The following is a 16,970-nucleotide window of genomic DNA, read 5'->3' as shown; positions in this document are numbered from 1 at the left end:
TTTGGTGGAGGTGTAGTCTTTTAGCCTTCTTTTGTCTGGGAAACTCCTTACTTCACCTTCCATTTTAATTGAGAGCCTTACTGGGTAGAGCAGTCTTGGTTGCAGGCCTTTGCTTTTCATGACTTGGAATATTTCTTGCCACTCCCTTCTGGCTTGCAGTGTTTCTGTTGAGAAGTCAGCAGCTAGCCGTATTGGGGCTCCCTTACATGTTACTACCTGTTTCTCCCTTGCTTGCTTTTAGGATTCTCTGTTTGTCTTTGATATTTGCCATTTTAATGATGATGTACCTTGGAGTGGGTCTCATTGGGGTCCTCTCGAATGGGACCCTCTGTGCTTCCTGGACTTGTGTGACTTTTTCTCTCATCCAATTAGGGAAGTTTTCTAGCATTACTTTTTCAAACAGGTTCACTACCCCTTGTTCCTCCTCTTCTCCTTCTGGTATCCCTATTATATGGATATTATTATGTTTCAGGTTGTCCTGCATTTCCCTAAATGCCTCTTCATTCTTTTTGAGTCTTTTTTCATTTTCTGGCTCTTTCTGGGAGTTTTTTTCTACCTCATCCTCCAGCTCGCTGATTCGGTCCTTAGCTTCATCTAGCCTGCTTTTGACCCCTTCTACTGTGTTCTTCAATTCAGAAATTGTATTCTTCATTTCCTCTTGTCTCTTATTGTTATTTTCTATGTCCTTTTTCATGCTGATGTAGTTTGCAGTAAGTTCCTCGTAGTTTCCCTGTAGTTTTTGGTAATTCTCTCTGAGCTCATTGAGCTTCTTTAGAACCGTTGTTTGGAACTCAGTCTCTGATAGTTTACTTGCCTCTATTTCATTTACTTCTCTTCTTGAGGATTCCTCCTTTCCCTTCGAGTGGGGCATATTTCTTTGTCTTCCCATTATTTGTGAGACTCTTTTCTTTTGATTCTGCTTCTTAAGTTGATCTGTCTTGATTTCCTGCTAGGGCATGTTTTCAATGAATGAAACAGACCTTGTAGAATTGTTCAAATGCTAACTCCTTTTGATAATCCTTTTTGGTTTAACTCTTAAGTCCTGTCCACCCCACCCCTTGCCCCAAAACTAAAGCCAGACCCTAGAAATGTATTACTAATTTGGAAAGAATGCCTTGTTGCATTTGTTTGTCTTTTCAAAAGTCAGTCTTTTAGGTACAAATACATCAGTTAAAGATTTTAATTGTTGGCTTTTGGGGAAAGCCGAGACCAAGTAAAAGAAAATCTTGTCTGGATCCTGCTCGCACCCACTGACTCCACCTCATCCCTCTTGACCTGGAGGTCCGTGCTGCATGTCAGCTCCTCTCATCTTCTCCCCTGACACCCTGTGTTTGTCGGGATGGAATCAGGAATAACACACCTTGGATGGGGTTATCCTGACACTAAATCAGTTCTTGAGTAGGTGATTGTCTTTCTGCTGAGACCGAGCCCAGGCAGCAGGGGAAAGATGATACATAGGACGGGAGGCGGGCAGAGGGGAGGGTGGGGATGAAGAGAGGCCGACAGTGGCTCGGGGGGCAGGGAGTCAGCTGGTCAAGTTCTGGCTTATAAATTCTGAGGAAGAGAAGTGACGCTTTCTGGAGCCCGCATTGTCTTGGCAAGAACAAGTGAGGCGAAACGAACCTCATTTTCTTCTCTGCAGGGGCTGTGGGATTAGTCGATTAAAGGAAAGTATAGATATAGTTTAATGTATTTGGATTTTAGCACATTATCTGACCAAGAATTTCAGGAGACCGTAAGCTCCGTGAGAGCAAGGATTCTGTCAGTTTTGGTCACATCCGTATGCTTTATTCTTAGAACAATACCGCCACAGAGTAGTAATTCGGTATTTGCTGGATGAATAAATAAACTGGTTGGCTTGCTAGCCGCTGGGAGGTATCCAGCCAGAGGCTGAGAGAGTCATTTGGCTTCCTGATTATAGACAGGGTACCGCACCCGAGAAGGGATTGGCCGGGTCTCTGTCCGTGCCCAGGCTAGGAGAGAGCTGCTCTGAAATGCTGTTTTAATTATTTGGAAACTCAGCCAAAACCTTGAGTTTGAGAAACTTGAGAAACTCTGCTTTGAAATGCTGTCTTCTGTTGGCTTATGTGCCACGATCCTTACTGTTGGGCAGCATAGACATGACTGTGTCTGAGAGGTCAGCATCAGGCCTTGTAGGGTCTGCTGACCACTCACTGGCTTTCCTTAATTAAATTTATTGAAGTGACACTGATTAATAAAATTATATAGTTTTCAAGTGTACAGTTCTGTGGCTCATCAGCTGCATCTTGCATTGTATGTGTACCACCCGCTCCCTCACCGTATATTTGACCCCCTTTACCCTTTACTCCCCCACCCCCATTCCCTCTGGTAGCCACCACACTGCTGTCTGTGTCTGTGAGTTTTTGTTTGTCCCATTTGCCCATTTGTGGCTTTCAGTTTTATATCCCGCATGCAAGTTCTCTGGTCTGTGCACAAGGCCACGGGAAACAGTTTTTAAAGTCACTGTCTCAGAAACAAGTGGAAGAGAACTTGCTTGCTCATCAGCCTCCCCGCCCGGCCTGGACCCAGAGCCATTTGTGAGCGTAGCCGGGCTCTGAAGCCGCATTCCCGGTCTGTGCTGACGGAGCCCTGGGCGCCCAGGGGTCCCGCCGACAGGAGCTCCCCCTTGGCTTCCGCACTGTCCGGGACCGGCTGCCTGGGACCTGCTGTCCGCAGGTTCCTCCTGGCCTTACAGCGCCCCCCATGGGCTGCAGAACTGGGCCCCGCAGAGGGACCCCGGGAGGAAAGGGCTCTGCGATGAGAAGGGACCCTGGGGGCTCTCCGAGGCTGCTGCCCTGGGTGGTCCTGCCATGTTTGTTCAGTCTCCGGGGAGACCCGCTTCCTGTCAGCTGCCTGTCCACTTCCAGGTCAACCAGAGTCCTGGTTTGGGTGGTGTGAACCATCACCCTTAGAGTCGCTAAGAACCCGGGTCAAGCAGGGCTTTGGGAAGGGTGTGTCCCACTTGACCGGCAGGAGAATCTTCTGGAATTGGAGAGGGCGTATGTTTGAGGGGGACGTTTGAGTGTGGAGGCACGGCAGTGAGGTGGATGTGTCTAAGAAGACGTTCTTCCACACCATCCGCGGGGCCCGCTGAGGCTGTCCCCAGGGGAGGCGCTGGGTTGGGCCTGCGCGGCGGCGCCGCCTGCGGGAGGAGGCCTCGTGTCCGGTTCCGGGAAGCACGAAGGGACTCCCGAGCCCCTCACGGGCAGGGCCGGCTGCCCAGGGAGCCCCTGCAGGAGCAGTCTTCTCGGGGTGCACGCAGTTCTGTAGCCAGGGCTGGGTGTGACATGCAGGACACGGGGGAAGGGTCTAAGTGATCTCAACATATTTTGTAGATGAAATCAGCGTAACAAGAGTTTCAGAAACAGCAGGAGGGAAAACACGTTTGCAATCTGATGGCGGAGCAGCAGACCTGGGGTGTCACCTTGAACCCAGAGCCCAAGCAGGGTGCGGTGGGCGCGGAGGCCAACGGGGCTCCTTCTAGCGTTGTCCATTTGTCACTTTTGTCACTGGCAGCAGCAGGAGGGGTGAATGGCTATACCCTAAGACCAGCTGTCTTCTGGAGTGGAAGTTAGGATGAGCTATTGTCTTTATTTCTGAGTGAGCTTCAGGGAGAGGCCTTCCCTGGCTCAGCGGGTGGTGCTTTTGCCCTTAACAGAATCTCCTGTCACGCTGGGGCCACCTTTGAGACAAGCAAGGGCGCGTTTGGTGCCGTATGTGTACCCAGCACCCCGTGCAGGCTGGTTGGGGTGGACGCGCAGTTGTGTCTTGTGTACTGAGGTGCAGCTGTTGTTTCCGACATGCAGGTGAAGCCCTATAACGTCTATGTCACCGTTGCCTACCCACCGGACACAGACACACCTGGGTTTGCAGAAGAAAACAAGACAAAGGTAAGCTTTGCTCTGTGCCCCGACTCAAGTCCTTAACGTCGGACACCCTGCTTCTCTTTCCACACTCCAGCCTGCAGGCATTTTCATCAGTCAGAACAATGAGTTCCTTTCAATTTATGTGCGAGCTATGGGCCTCGGAGCGTTCTGGAACATTTGTTTGACACCTTGGAGAATGCAGCCATATTTTCAAAGGCCATGAGTTTTGCTAATGGTCACTGAAGCCTTGTTGAATTAACAAGGTATCTTCTTTATGATGGCGCGTACAGCCTGTATTTTTAACTAACGAGATGATATTCTTTGTAAGTCATATTCTCGCCCCTGAACTCAAAGACCTGGTTGCAGTTCCATTGTCTCCCTGTGGAGCTCTCACGGGCACCTCAGACAAAACGGGACTTTTGATTCTCTCTCACGCCCCCTGGTTGTTTTCATCTCATTACCTGGCACCCACCGCTCACCCCACGGAGCAGGCGATGAACCAGAAGCCGGCTGCTCCCCGTCTTGGCTCCCCTGTCAGAACATGTCCCAAACCTGACCTGCTTATTTATTTATTTTGAACTGCACATGCCACTACCATTCAGGCGGTGACTACCACCGATGTTTTTGCCTCAACTTACTTTACTGGCTTCAAACTGGTCTGCCTGCTTCCGTTCATCTGCCCTGGGGTCTGTTCTTTACAGTCTCTGGTGGCCTTTTAAAAGCTTAAGTCAGGTCTTGCCACTCCCCTGTTTAAAACCCTCCTGTGAGGGAAAAAAGAAAAACACCCAGAAGACCAAACCCCTCTTGGGCAACACAGTCCAATAAAATGTTCTAGAATAGTGAAAGTGTTCTGTGTTTCACTCTCTAATATGGTAGTCACATTGTGGTCTGGCGCTCCCGCGATGTGGGGTGTGAGGTTGAGAAATTGAATTTTTAATTTTATTTCATTTTAACAAATTCAAAGTTAAAATTAAATAGTGCCTGTCGGTAGCGGCTACCACCATGCCGAGTAGACTGCAAAGGCCTGTGTGAACGTCCGCGGTGTCTGGGCCCCGACCGGCCACCCGCCCGCCCGCTCGCAACGCGCCCTCCACGCTCATGCTCGGTTCCGCGGGCTGGGCTGGCCTGGCCCGTTGCCACCTGCGCTCTCGCCGGGCCCTCTGGACGTTTGAATGGCTCACCCCCTTGGATCTTCCCATCTCTGTACAGAGGTCGCTTCCCTGACCCTCTGTAGCTCTGATGGCATCTCCCTGGGGGGGCCTCCATCCCCTGCCTTTATTTTTTTCCTCTGTGATGCTTGTCATCCCTGGACATGACATGCAGCAGCTGCCGGGGGTCCTGAGCTGGAGGCAGGCTTTGCATTTTGTTCGGTGCCTTGAGGCGCAGTAGGCACTCTCTGAGCACACGAATCAAGTGGAGAGGAAAGGAATCCATCAGAACGTACCACCTTGATCTGGTGTTGCTTGTTTTCCCCCTCTTTTGTAGTGATGTTTAGTGGGAACCTGCGCTGCTTACAAATGGGCGCTGAGACTCCACAGACTGTAGAGTTGCAGAAAGATGTTTATGATTTAGAAGCTTTTTTTCCTATTCACTTCTCTTCGGCTCTGCCTCTTTTAAAATCACTACTATTTCAAAGAAGTAAATTTAAGCCAAATGTCTGTCTTAGAATAAGCAGGGAATCTGCTAAGCAGATTTGCAGCATTTGGTAAGCAGTCTTTTAGTTTGAAGCCAACACTGACAAAGGGTGGTGATTTCCCTGTGAAGATGTGATTTTGATGTTAAGTTGGGTTATTTTTTTCCACCGCTAAAATGTTGGGCAGGCTCCTTAAGGCAAATCAAATGCTACTCTGGTCTGTGGCCCCCATAGGGGGCGCCATAGTGCTTTTAAACACAGTGTGGCTGTGGCCGCGTGGTTATCCCGGCGTCTCTGTCTGGAAGAATGAGTCGTGGCACCTTCAAAAAGGCCTTTCTCTGAAGTCAGGTTTCTCAAGAAATACTGGACTTTAATGAAGAGCTGTGCTTTTCTATTTTAAGAAGATACATTCTGGTTTTAATTTTAATTCTTTTCAGCCTGCACAGTAAATAAAATTTACAGATCTGTGCAGTTTAAGGCTTCAGTTTTGAAACTTCTACCCGAAATTCCCTTATAAAGCATGTTTGGGTGTTTATGTGTATCGCCACAAAGAAGATTTTTAAAAATGGGGGCGGGGAAAGACCCTGTCCATGAAGGACTTAGGAGGTAATTTGTAAATACACAAGTAGCTCTAATATACATTCATGCAGAAATGTTCAAAGACAGGAAATTACTGCTGGTTAAGAATTCACAGAAGGCTTTCTGGCCTCTGTGGCAGTGGAGACAGACCTTTAGCGAAAGGCTCAGAGTTGGGGTTCTGATGCGCCGACCCAGTAACAAGCACGCAGCCATGAGAGGGACCGACCCCTTAATACTTCATCTCCCAGACCTCATCGTCTCCCCTGCAGGTCCTTTAAGAAACAGCTGCGGTTGTGGCCGTCCCTCCGCTCTGTCCAGGTGCCAGTCCTTGGCTGGCCTCGGGGGAGAGTGACAACGGAGATGCAGGCGGTCAGAGCAGACGTGCTCAGGACGCCCGGCCCAGGCCGGGTGTCAGCCTCGTCGGTCAGGCGCCTGGCCAGTGGCGAGGGGTCAAGTGGGGAGGTTTCTGGTCTCGTGCCAGTCGTGTGTTCTCATTCAAGCTTTGGTGGTCCTCACTGGGGCCGAGACCTCCGTCCTACAGAGAGTGGCCAGGGCCTCTCTGCCTGGGTTCAGGTTCTGGGCTGAATTGTGACCGGGTCGGAACAGATTTAGAATCCAGGTGGCCGTAATTCCAAAAATAGGAACCTACTCAAAGGTAGAAAACTGAACTTACCTATAAACCGGAGGGGGAGGGGGGCTCTGAGAATTATTGATGTTTTCAATTTAATGGTGTTATGTCCATTTTCCACTTTAGCCTTTGGAAACCCGCCTTATTTCAGAGACCACGTCTATTTGCACACCAGAGCAAGTGGCCAAACAGATCGTCAAAGATGCCATAGTAAGTCACTCCTGGTTTTCTTTATTAATAGCTGTAGTTCTATATGTCTGAAAAGCTATTAGTCCCCAGACCTAATTCAAAACATAAATTATTGTACATTTTTGGTCAGTCAGATTCATCGTATCTAGTAGGGGACTCTGCTCTTCTTCTCTGAGAAAGATTACCTATTCCATGTTAATTAGCAGGCTTCTGGAAGCAAATTAGACAGGGTCCAGTACAAATAGCACCCCTTTTTTATTACAAAATCAGAAGCATGTAGTTCTGTAACATAACAATATCACACTCAAACACACCGTATGACATTTTAGATGAAATGTTCGAATTAAAACTATAGATTATTATACCCATAGTATCACCCTACCAATCACACTCACGCAGGCCTTATTTCTGCCAGACCCTGTATTATATCTTAACCTGAGGAACAGATTAATCATTGTTGGTGTCTGGGAATGTTGGTTCTTTAAAAAAAAAGGGGGGGGGCTTATCTGTGATGTGTCAATGGTATGTTCCGTGCACTGTATGTGGCATGCTGTCTCCTTCCTTCTTCCCACAGTAGTTTCAGTGTTAGATTATTTTAGGTGCCTTGCCAGACTTGTGGGTTTTTCCTTCACCTCCCTGCTTCCCAGAATCATTTTCTCAAATGTTCACAAATAAGAAAGTGCAGCCAGCCCATTGGGCCACCGCCTTCGCCCCGCCACCGCCCCCCTCCGTCAACCCACAGAATGTGCTTCTGGGCTACTGAGTTTATTTGGAATCAAACACGTTATCTTCAGAAACCACGTGCTGTTTTGTAGCACAGCACACGTGTCAGAGGCTTTTGGAACATTCCTGTTAACCCACACTCAGAAAAATAGCCAACAATGGGCGTGTCTGTAAGCCTGAGGCCCACATTGAACTGGGGAAATTGGAGGGCCCCTAGAATGAGACGCGTCGGGAGGCTGTGTCTGAGGCTGACCTGAGCCGAAGACAAGAAATCTCGAGCTTTATGAAAGCACATGCAGACGTTGGAAGGACTTTGCCCTGCTGTGTTCGAAGGCATGGAAAGACGGCCCATGGATGGGGTGGACTTTGTGTTTCTTGCTTATCTCAAGACAAAGCAAATACTTGGTGTTTTTAATGATCTGAAACAGCCCTTTGTATTTCAGCAGGATTCATTTAGTCTAGCGGCGATCAGCCTTCACCTCTTGGCCACTTGACACTTGGAATGGGTGACAACCCCAGAGAACTTTTGCTTACTTCGGTTATAGTTGCCACATTGCAGGTGGAAACTGTATAATTTTTAAAATATTTATTGACCCATTTAAACTAACAGTAACAAACCCGTTACATTTTAATGTAACATTTTTACAACCGTAATTATTTCTCAAAACAAACCTTTGGTGGACCAAAGGCTTTGCTTTACGCAGCAGTGGTCTCCTCGCTGTGTGTGTTCCTGGAAGGCAGCTGGGTTCTCCGAGCCGCTTCTGAGAACATATTCAGTGTGTTATCATATGTGGTTTTGAATGAAGGATACAAAGAAAACCTGGCCTTACACAGACATGTAGTTAGAAGAGGGAGGGGTATTTTAGAGGCTTTTCAGATCATTACGGACATGCTTTTATGGTTTGAAACCCACGCTGGATGAAGAGTAGTTTCTTAAAGGTTAGTTGCCGTGTGGAATTGGAAACTGTTAATGAACTTTTTGTTCTCTGTTTCATGAAAATCCATTGGTCTTTGCACTTTGAATGTTTTGGACCCATTCATGATTTTGTAATGGCGTGCATTAGTCATTCGGAAAATATGGGTTCGCCACGTTATCCAAAAAATCACATTTATTAATGTCGCGGCTGATCTTATAAAAGGGGAGCTGACAGTCTCATGGAAAGCTCAGATTTTATTTATTTGAACACTGACCATAAAAACTGCCAATTTTTCTTGACATGACAGGCCATTTCCTTAATTTTCCAGAAACAACCTTCCAAATACCAAGCGTGAGTAACCATAGGTTGTCTGTTGGTGGTTCTTGCATATAAAAATGGTATTCCATGAACAAAGTAGCAAGTTTCCATGAAAAAAAAAAAAGCAAGTTTCATGACCTAAGCCATAGGAAGAAGGGTGCTTACTTAATATCAAGAAGACATGTCCTCAAGGGTTGAGATTTAACTCAACAGTTCATTTTACTGCCTTATCAAGGGCATTTTAAAGCAAAACCGGCATTTTAAAATTTTACGAGTTTTTTTCAGAATTTCTGTTTGTGTATTTATCACAGCTGGTGTGTGTGGCAGTGGAGAGGTGTCACTGCTGTGATCTGTGCCAATGAGCATTTTGCAGATGTCACTCGGTGAAAAACTCCATGAATGCGTTTGTATTATGATGACAACCTTTTTGTCCTTGGGAACACCCAGGGTCCCCGACTGACCCACGTCTTGAGGACCTCCCATGTATCAGTCCCTGGGCCAAGGCCCCGTGCGTTTCTGAGCTGCGACAGGTCCTTTGTTAGCCTCTCCTGCCGCATAGGGTAAATGGAAATGCTTCTCTCTTCCTGACACGTTGAGTTGATTCCTTGCTGTGTAACTACTGTTGCTTCTTTCTTTTCTCTCCCTTCCTTCAGCAAGGGAATTTTAACAGCTCCATTGGCTCGGACGGGTACATGCTCTCGTCCCTCACCTGCGGGATGGCTCCTGTCACTTCCATTACTGAAGGGCTCCAGCAGGTAAGCGGTGCCGGGGCCAACAGGCAAATGGACAGACGACAGACAGCACCTCTCATTAAACCTCAGTGGGAAAAGGCTAAATAAAAGGAGATTTAGCAGCATGATCTGAGCATGTGAAAAATTTTTATTCAAGCAGCAACTTTCTCCCTGCCTCTCCCAGGGATAAGTCACTGAGGAGCAGGTTAAAGATTTCCCTTGGGTGACTTGGCCTGGGCAGAAGGCTCCCTTGCTGGGCACGGCAGAATCAGAGGCGCGGCGCTGTCTCTGCTGCTGGGGAGTCAGCCTGGGCTCTCGTCTGATCGCAAGTATTGGGAACATGGAACTCTCCTCTGTCTAGAGTAGTTTAGGGTGGCCTTGCCTGAGCATCCTGGGATGTTAGACTAGAGCTCCTTTCCTAGGTGAGTCAGGCCATAGGTAACTAAGCTTAGGGAGGTACAGGTTCAACACAACCCCCGCCCTAACGGACACAGTAGTTCACCCGGGACATAAACGGTTAACTGCTCCTTGGTGAGCTGGGGGCTGTGTTTGCTTCTGGAGGATGGGGGGGTGAACTCCAGAGGTGCACGGTCTGGGGGGAGAGGCCGACCTCCAGGGTCTCCAGTTACACTGGAGGCCGGCTCCGGAGAGACAGAGCCACGATGGTGCAGGGTGGGTGGGGGCCCAGCAGCGGCGGAGGCTGCCCACGCGGAGGGGTCCTTACAACAAAGTGCTGAGTTAGGTGCCCCAGCCTGCGTCCAGACTGAATGTCCGAATGACTTAGCGGTCGGTTTTCCTCACTCTTCTCTTCTCTAAACCCATCCACAGTGTCGCGATTCCCTCTCAGACACAGGCAGCTCTGTGACGTGTGGGCTCTTCCTCCGTCTCCGCCCCCGGCAGCCCCGGCTCTCTTGACCATCTCCGTAGTGTTGCCTTTTGCCAGCTTCCCTTGGGTTTTTACATTTCTCAGAGTCACCCTTGTGCAGACGTCGGAGAATCAAAGCGGTTTCAAGGCTCATTAGGAAAAGCAGCGGTCCCTCGTTCCGCGTCCCCGCTCCATCGCTGTCCTGTTAGCCAGACGTCTGGTTCGTTGCCTCCGTGAGTCTAGGTTATGGACGTAACAGCCACTTCCACTGTGCCTCTCCCTTTGGGATTGGGGACGGACTTCAAGGCCTCCCCGCTCCCCCGGCCCTTGCACCCACCTCTTCTCTATCCCCACCCTCCCTTCTTAGCGATACTGAGATTTTGGTTAGATTCACAGTAGGATCATCATTTTAAAAATGCTGTTTAAATGCTGTTCACAGCTGAGCTGTGCAATATATATACATCATTCATTTCTTTTCCTTGTACAACCTCTTGTTTTCCCTGAAACTGTTAGGGGTCTTTTTAATGTATGCTTTCCATGGATTATTAATAGAGACTGTCTCCGTCTCCGTTCAGGAATACTAGATTCTCTATCCGTTTCACCTTCCGGAAGGAATTCCTCCAGGAACCTGCCCCCCATGGGCTGGCTGCTCCCATGTCTGTGCATGGCGGCCACCGCCCCGCCTTCCAGCCCTCCTGGGGAGCCCCTGGACCACATGGCTTTGCCTTTCTGTGTTGTCCCCCTCACGCCAGCTGTTTGCTGATAGTAGCCTTCTGGGAAAAAAAGGTATATGGCAGGCAAAATGTTTGAGGCCTTGCACATTTAAAAATGTTTCCCCGTAGTTTTATGTCTTCCAAGAATCCCACTTAGAGGTGCTGGTAGTGAGTCTTTTAGTGGAAAAAGTGAAAGTCAGCAGATACAGTTATTTGCCATCCTTGTTGACCCTGAAACAGTACCTGTCTTTCTCCAATTGCTTGTCTTTCCCATTTGGGCATAAACTCCTGGAGGGCAGGCCCGTGTCTGCTCTCAGCACCTGGCACAGGGTCCGACGTTGTGATCAGACCATAGATCTTAAGGCAAAAAGCCTCTATTGCAGTTAAGATGTGGGTGATGCTGGAGCGGATTTTCCTGAGCTGTTGGAACCCCGAGACTGCTAGCAATACCTGCTTTGTTCTTGGTTCAATGTGAATTTATTAATCGGGGTGCATTCCGTTGTTACCTGCCTGGCAGGCCCTGCGTATCCAGTGATGCAGAGCAGACAGCCTCTGTCCTCAATGCGTCACTGATGCCAACAGAGTTGTCATCATCCTTCTCCTGGCCGCAGGTTGGAAGATGTGGCTCAAAAACTATTTATTCGCAACATACCCTAAACTCTCTTGAAACGAGCTATTGTATCGCACTGTTGGCTGAGCTCACAGTTCTGTCATTATCTTCCAGGTGGTCACCATGGGCCTCTTCCGTATGCTCTCTTTGTTTTACCTGGGAAGTTTCGACAACATAATTCGTCGCTGCATGTTAGAAAGAACAAAATATGAAACTGCCGACAAAACTGCCTAAACCTTGGGAAAAAAAAGAGCATTTCTAAATAATGTAAGCAGCTTGCTGCTGGACGGGACCCAGTTTTTGGACCACAGACACTTGCGTATTGCTTTTGAACCTGTCAGATGGGACCAGCGGTCTTCGGCAACCTGGCTGCGAGCAAGGGGATAGAAGTTCAAGTGCAGACAGTACTATTCATACTATGCAAACACGGACTGGGAGACCATCTGGTTCCCTGGGAGGAGAGGCGATGACGGTGGGGGAACTAATAGGTGCGAGCCGGCCAGGAGCAGGACTCCAGGGGGGTCATTTACCTTTCTCCTAGTTATTCTTTCCCATCCCCTTAGAGATCAAGTCCAGAGATGGACTGTATGACACATAAGATGTTGTGAGGACTTCTTAAACTTGCCATGTAAAACAGTTTATGGGTTTCTGAGGCCTTTTTTTTTTTCCCTCTTTAATTTCATGTATTTTATTCAAGATGAGTTTTACACGTTGCTGGTAAGTCTGATTACCTGATGCTTCTGGCTCCCTGTGCTGCTTGCTAGTGGATGCTTGTGGATTCTCTCGCTCTTCGATCCCACACCATTCCAAGGGGATGGGAGGGCAATGCAGAGAAGGGAAGGGGGGAGGTATTTTCCAGTAGGAAAAACCATGCTTTCTTATCTTCTTTAGGTTCCAGTTATTAGGGCACTTCTCATTTTTCACTCGGGGCAAGGCAGCCTCCTACAATGTTTTTTTGAAGAGGAATAAAATCTTAGAAGCTTAAACATTTACCATTTCTTCACTAGCCGTGATGAGCTGAGGTTTCATTCCATTGTATCAACAGTTTATCCTCATCTCTTCCTTTCCAAGTTTGCTTATACTATTACAATTTTTTTTAAAAAAGACCAGTTAAAAATTTTTGACTTGACTTGTTCAGTTCATTCATGAATTAGTGAAAACAAAGAAAAAAAATTGAGATGTGAGACAGTCTTCTCATAGTATATATGTAACTTTTAGGAAAGGCTCGTGATAGCATATTTCAAGTTCACTCATTGAGGGGGGAGAAAAAGGTGGACAACAAGCCGATTTTGAAGATGCTGGTTTTGGGAATGAAATGACCGCCTCGCCCTTTTGTGGCCCTCCCACGGGCCGCCAAGTGTTCTCTCTGAACCTCGCATTAAAGATGCCCAGTCAGCTGCTCACAGCAAAGCGTGGAACCTTGCGGCCCCACGGATGCTGTTTGCAGGCTGCAGCCTCCGTCGTCCATTTCGTGGGTCCCACAGTAAGTGCCTCGGATGCGTTTTAGGCAGCGAGGCACTTCATCCTGTCATTGTGCGCCTCTGACCCGAGGACAGTCACCTTCGTCCTAATGTGGTGCCCCACCTCGCACGGCCAGGATGCGTGTTGAGCTGTGCATTTCAGCTCACTTGGGTGAAGCAGACCCCTGCTTATGAAGAGGAAAGTTTTTATTGTTAAAAAAAAAAAACCAAAACTCCCCAAAAGATTAAAGACCTAAAAATGATAGCAAAGCCTTTTTTTCCTCTTGAGTTTTTAAACCTCTTGACTTTAAAATGACTTGATTATTTTTTAAGTAAGATGTTTAATGGCTTTCACTCAGAGGGCCTCATTAATCAGAATCTGAGAATGGCATAGTTGAACACTATCAAAGGAAGGAGAAGTTACTATTTAAGGTGTGAATGGCTTGGGGTGAATTAAGGGCAGCCGCCTGGGTGGGTCGAGGGCCTCACGAGGTCACGAAGCTCGGTCTTTGGTCGCCATCATCTGCAAACTTTGCAATGTCTCAAATGCAGTAAGAGCTGTATTTTCCTAATTCTCAGAAAACAATTACACTCCTCTCTGGGTTTTTCCTCAAGTTTATTCTTTCCTCATAAATGTTCCTCAAATGTCGGCACCTTCTGCTGGTCTGTGTGGGAAATCTAGTCCAAGATGGTGTCTCATTTAATAAAAGTAATGAGTTAACAGTAGTTATTTCAATATTCGTTTCTCAAGTTGTCCTCCTTGACAGTACTGTGACTGCAGGTGACCTACTGCCTGGACAGGTGTGAGCCCCCAGGTCCGTGGTGAGAGGTGATGTCCCCACGCCGTCTGAAGCTCAGGCACAAGGGCATATGGGTGGCGATCACACCGTCAGGGAAGGGGCTCGTCACAGACGCCGCAGGGCCACGGTCCTTTATCCAAACAGCTTCGAGAACTAAGGTGCTTTTTGTTTTCCTCTCTCAATTGGGTGCCATGATGCCTTTGATAGCAAGATGTGACGTGAACCGACATGAGATCCGTAGTTTCTGTTCATGCCCCTTCATGGACTGTTTGTTGGTTTTGCCTGGAGAACGACCCGTGGGTTTGATGATCAAGGTGGCCTCCCGATTCTGTGGAAATGATTCGCATCTCCAGCATATGCCCCATGTTACCTGTTCGGAATGCAGATGCGAATGCTGGGACACATCTGGCCGGAAGGCATTTGGGTAAAGGGATTGCAGACGTTTAAGCGGCGTTACGCAAAGAACCGACTTCACCAAAAACATGGACGTATCACAAGGCAAATTCTATTTATTTTTTTGGCTCAGTTCCTTTCTTTCTTTCTTTCTTTTTTTTTTTTTTTTTTACAGGAAGAAGAAAAAAAAGCCCTGAGTCAGATTGTTAGGGAAATGATTGGCTTTTTTCTTTTTAAAGGAGCACATTGATTCAGTGCTTTCTATTGTACCTAGAAGTGGATACATCTTCCCTGTGGCTGGAGGAGTTTAATTATAATTCTGTTGAAATGTTGGTTCCCTGTGACCAGCATCAGCTCATTATGTGAGTTTCAGTTCTGAAGTGCCTGTCTCTGCCGGGTTTGGCTGTACTGTTTTATTATAATGTATTTGTGAGTACATTTATTTTAGAATGGGTAATGTCATTCAGCCTTAGAAATTCCAAAATGTGTTCAAGGACCCTTCATAATTGAAAAAGGTATTTAAAAAAATATGCATTTCCTTTTATAGAAACAAAGTCAAGGGAATTATTTTCTATATTTTTTAAGTTTCATTTTCAGAGCTGAAAAGAGAAGAAATTTACAATGTTAACGATGGATGGTCTCTTTACTAACTCAGGTTGAGCTTTGAATCTTTATTTTGTTCTGTTGTTAAACGATATATCGAAGTGAAGTGTTGAGAGACTTTCCAATATTTAGACGACAGAAGCATTTTGGTTATAATTGCTTTGATTCAAATAATTATAGAAGACAGTACTGTAATTTTTTTTTTACTGAAATATCAACAGATTTAATTTTATTACATCATATTCTAATTTAAATGTGTCTTATTTGAGAACACTTATTTATACTTTTGACTTAAGATGCTTTGAAGCTTCCTTATTTCTTTTAGTTTTTAGTGACCCTACTTTAAAAAGCACCTGCTAACCATAACTTTCCGTCTTCTGGGCTAAATCTCATTTAGTTCAGTGCAGTGATGGCAGCTTTGATATTTTGAGAAGGAGATAGCAACTATTATATTTTACACTTGCTTGATGTCACAACTCTAAAGACTTTTTTTAAACCCAACAGTACACATGGCTATTTTGATATCTGAGACCTTGCGTTTGCTACTTTGGAAGCTACTTTGTGGCGTAATTGTAACCTAGTTTTCATACCTTGTATTTCTGAATGACAACAAAAATAAATGGGAATAAGCTTTGCAGATTTGAAAATTTACTTTGCTAGAAATATGCGTTTTTAAAGAGACACTTACGTAAAACATAAACCTCCTCCATAAGGTTTCCTAACCTTGCTTCTTGAACACTTGACAAGGCTTGATTGATTTTCATCATTTTTTAAGAGGTAATTTTTCAGAGTAAGTACTTGATATGATGAGCTCCGTTTCAAATAGGTTGTGTGTTTGCGTGACTCTGATGTGGGATCTATGAGTAAAACTCTTAAGAAATGCGGAATTTAGTCAAATTTCTTAATTATGTTTCATGTACAAATAAATTGATTTCCCATACCTTAAACCTTCATATTCTAATAATAAAATATCTCTGGTGCTGAAGGGTATAAATACTGATATGTAAAAGAGCACACCTTGACGTCTCTCAGTCCTTTAGTAGAAAAGCTTGTGTCACATTGAGAAGAGATTTCTTGGACATCTGGGTTTGGAAACTTCACCTTCCTTTACGTCTGAGCAATGTATATATGTGAATGGCATACGGTATCCCTTCTATAATTTTTATTTTTGGAGCTTTACGAAGAAACAATGTTTCTTCTGTTCCACTTCTGATTTTATAACTCCCATTTTCTCTCCTTCGGTGTGTATTTATGGAGTGCCTGTGATGAGCTCCGTCCCAGGCCCTGGGCTCCTAAGTGCATCAACAACTTGTCCCTCCCTTGGCAGTTCCATTTCTTGCTTCTTTCCCTCCCCCTCCCTCTTCCCTCTTACAAGTCTCTTTGGAGAAAGGACCACTCCCCATTCCTTTCTTTGGCTTGGGGCCTCTGAATTTTATGCCATGAATATTTGAATGCCAGGCACTATTCTAGGCTTGGAATGCTCAAAGGAAAAATACGGTCCCTGCTCTCCAATAGTTTATAATCTAGAGGAATGCCAGAAATTAACACTGTGGATCCAATAATAGCTATGATGAAGCTGCAAATAAGTAACGTTGAAAACATAACCAGTCCCAGTCACTGTTGTGGGTGCTTTACATTGAACTCATGTAAGTCATGCTCTAAGCTCCTGAGTGCATAACCCCCTCCCCCCGGCCCTTACTCACAGAAGACATGTTTGAAGACCCTCAGTGGAGGCCTTCAACCACAGGGAGTACTGAACCCTATAGATACTTTGGTTTTCCTATACCATGTGATAAAATTGAAGTTATAAATGAGGCACAACAAGAGATTAACAACAACCAGCAATAGAACAATTAACAATACACTGCTATAAAAGCTATGTGAGTGTGGCATCATCCAGTAAAATTAGGGTGACCCGAAC

General features: G+C 46.3%; 1 protein-coding gene across 2 annotated transcripts in view; it reads left to right on the top strand.

The window, feature by feature from the left end:
• The window catches only part of KDSR (3-ketodihydrosphingosine reductase), a 35,445-nt gene extending 19,402 nt beyond the window's left edge, over positions 1-16,043 (top strand). For both annotated transcript variants that reach the window (XM_054583769.1, XM_054583768.1), the window contains 4 exons: positions 3,828-3,911; positions 6,854-6,937; positions 9,528-9,629; positions 11,908-16,043. In XM_054583769.1, the coding sequence (XP_054439744.1) occupies positions 3,828-3,911; positions 6,854-6,937; positions 9,528-9,629; positions 11,908-12,027 (390 nt within the window). In that variant the 3' untranslated portion in view covers positions 12,028-16,043. The remainder of the gene's footprint in view (positions 1-3,827; positions 3,912-6,853; positions 6,938-9,527; positions 9,630-11,907) is intronic.
• The last annotated feature ends 927 nt before the right edge of the window (positions 16,044-16,970 follow it).

The sequence above is a fragment of the Pteronotus mesoamericanus genome, unplaced genomic scaffold, assembly GCF_021234165.1.
Source record: "Pteronotus mesoamericanus isolate MK-2021 breed Mesoamerican mustached bat unplaced genomic scaffold, CSHL_Meso_final contig_74, whole genome shotgun sequence".
Lineage (NCBI taxonomy): Eukaryota > Metazoa > Chordata > Mammalia > Chiroptera > Mormoopidae > Pteronotus > Pteronotus mesoamericanus.
The sequence above is the reverse complement of the archived record's forward strand: the minus strand, read 5'-3'. Positions and strand labels throughout refer to the sequence as shown.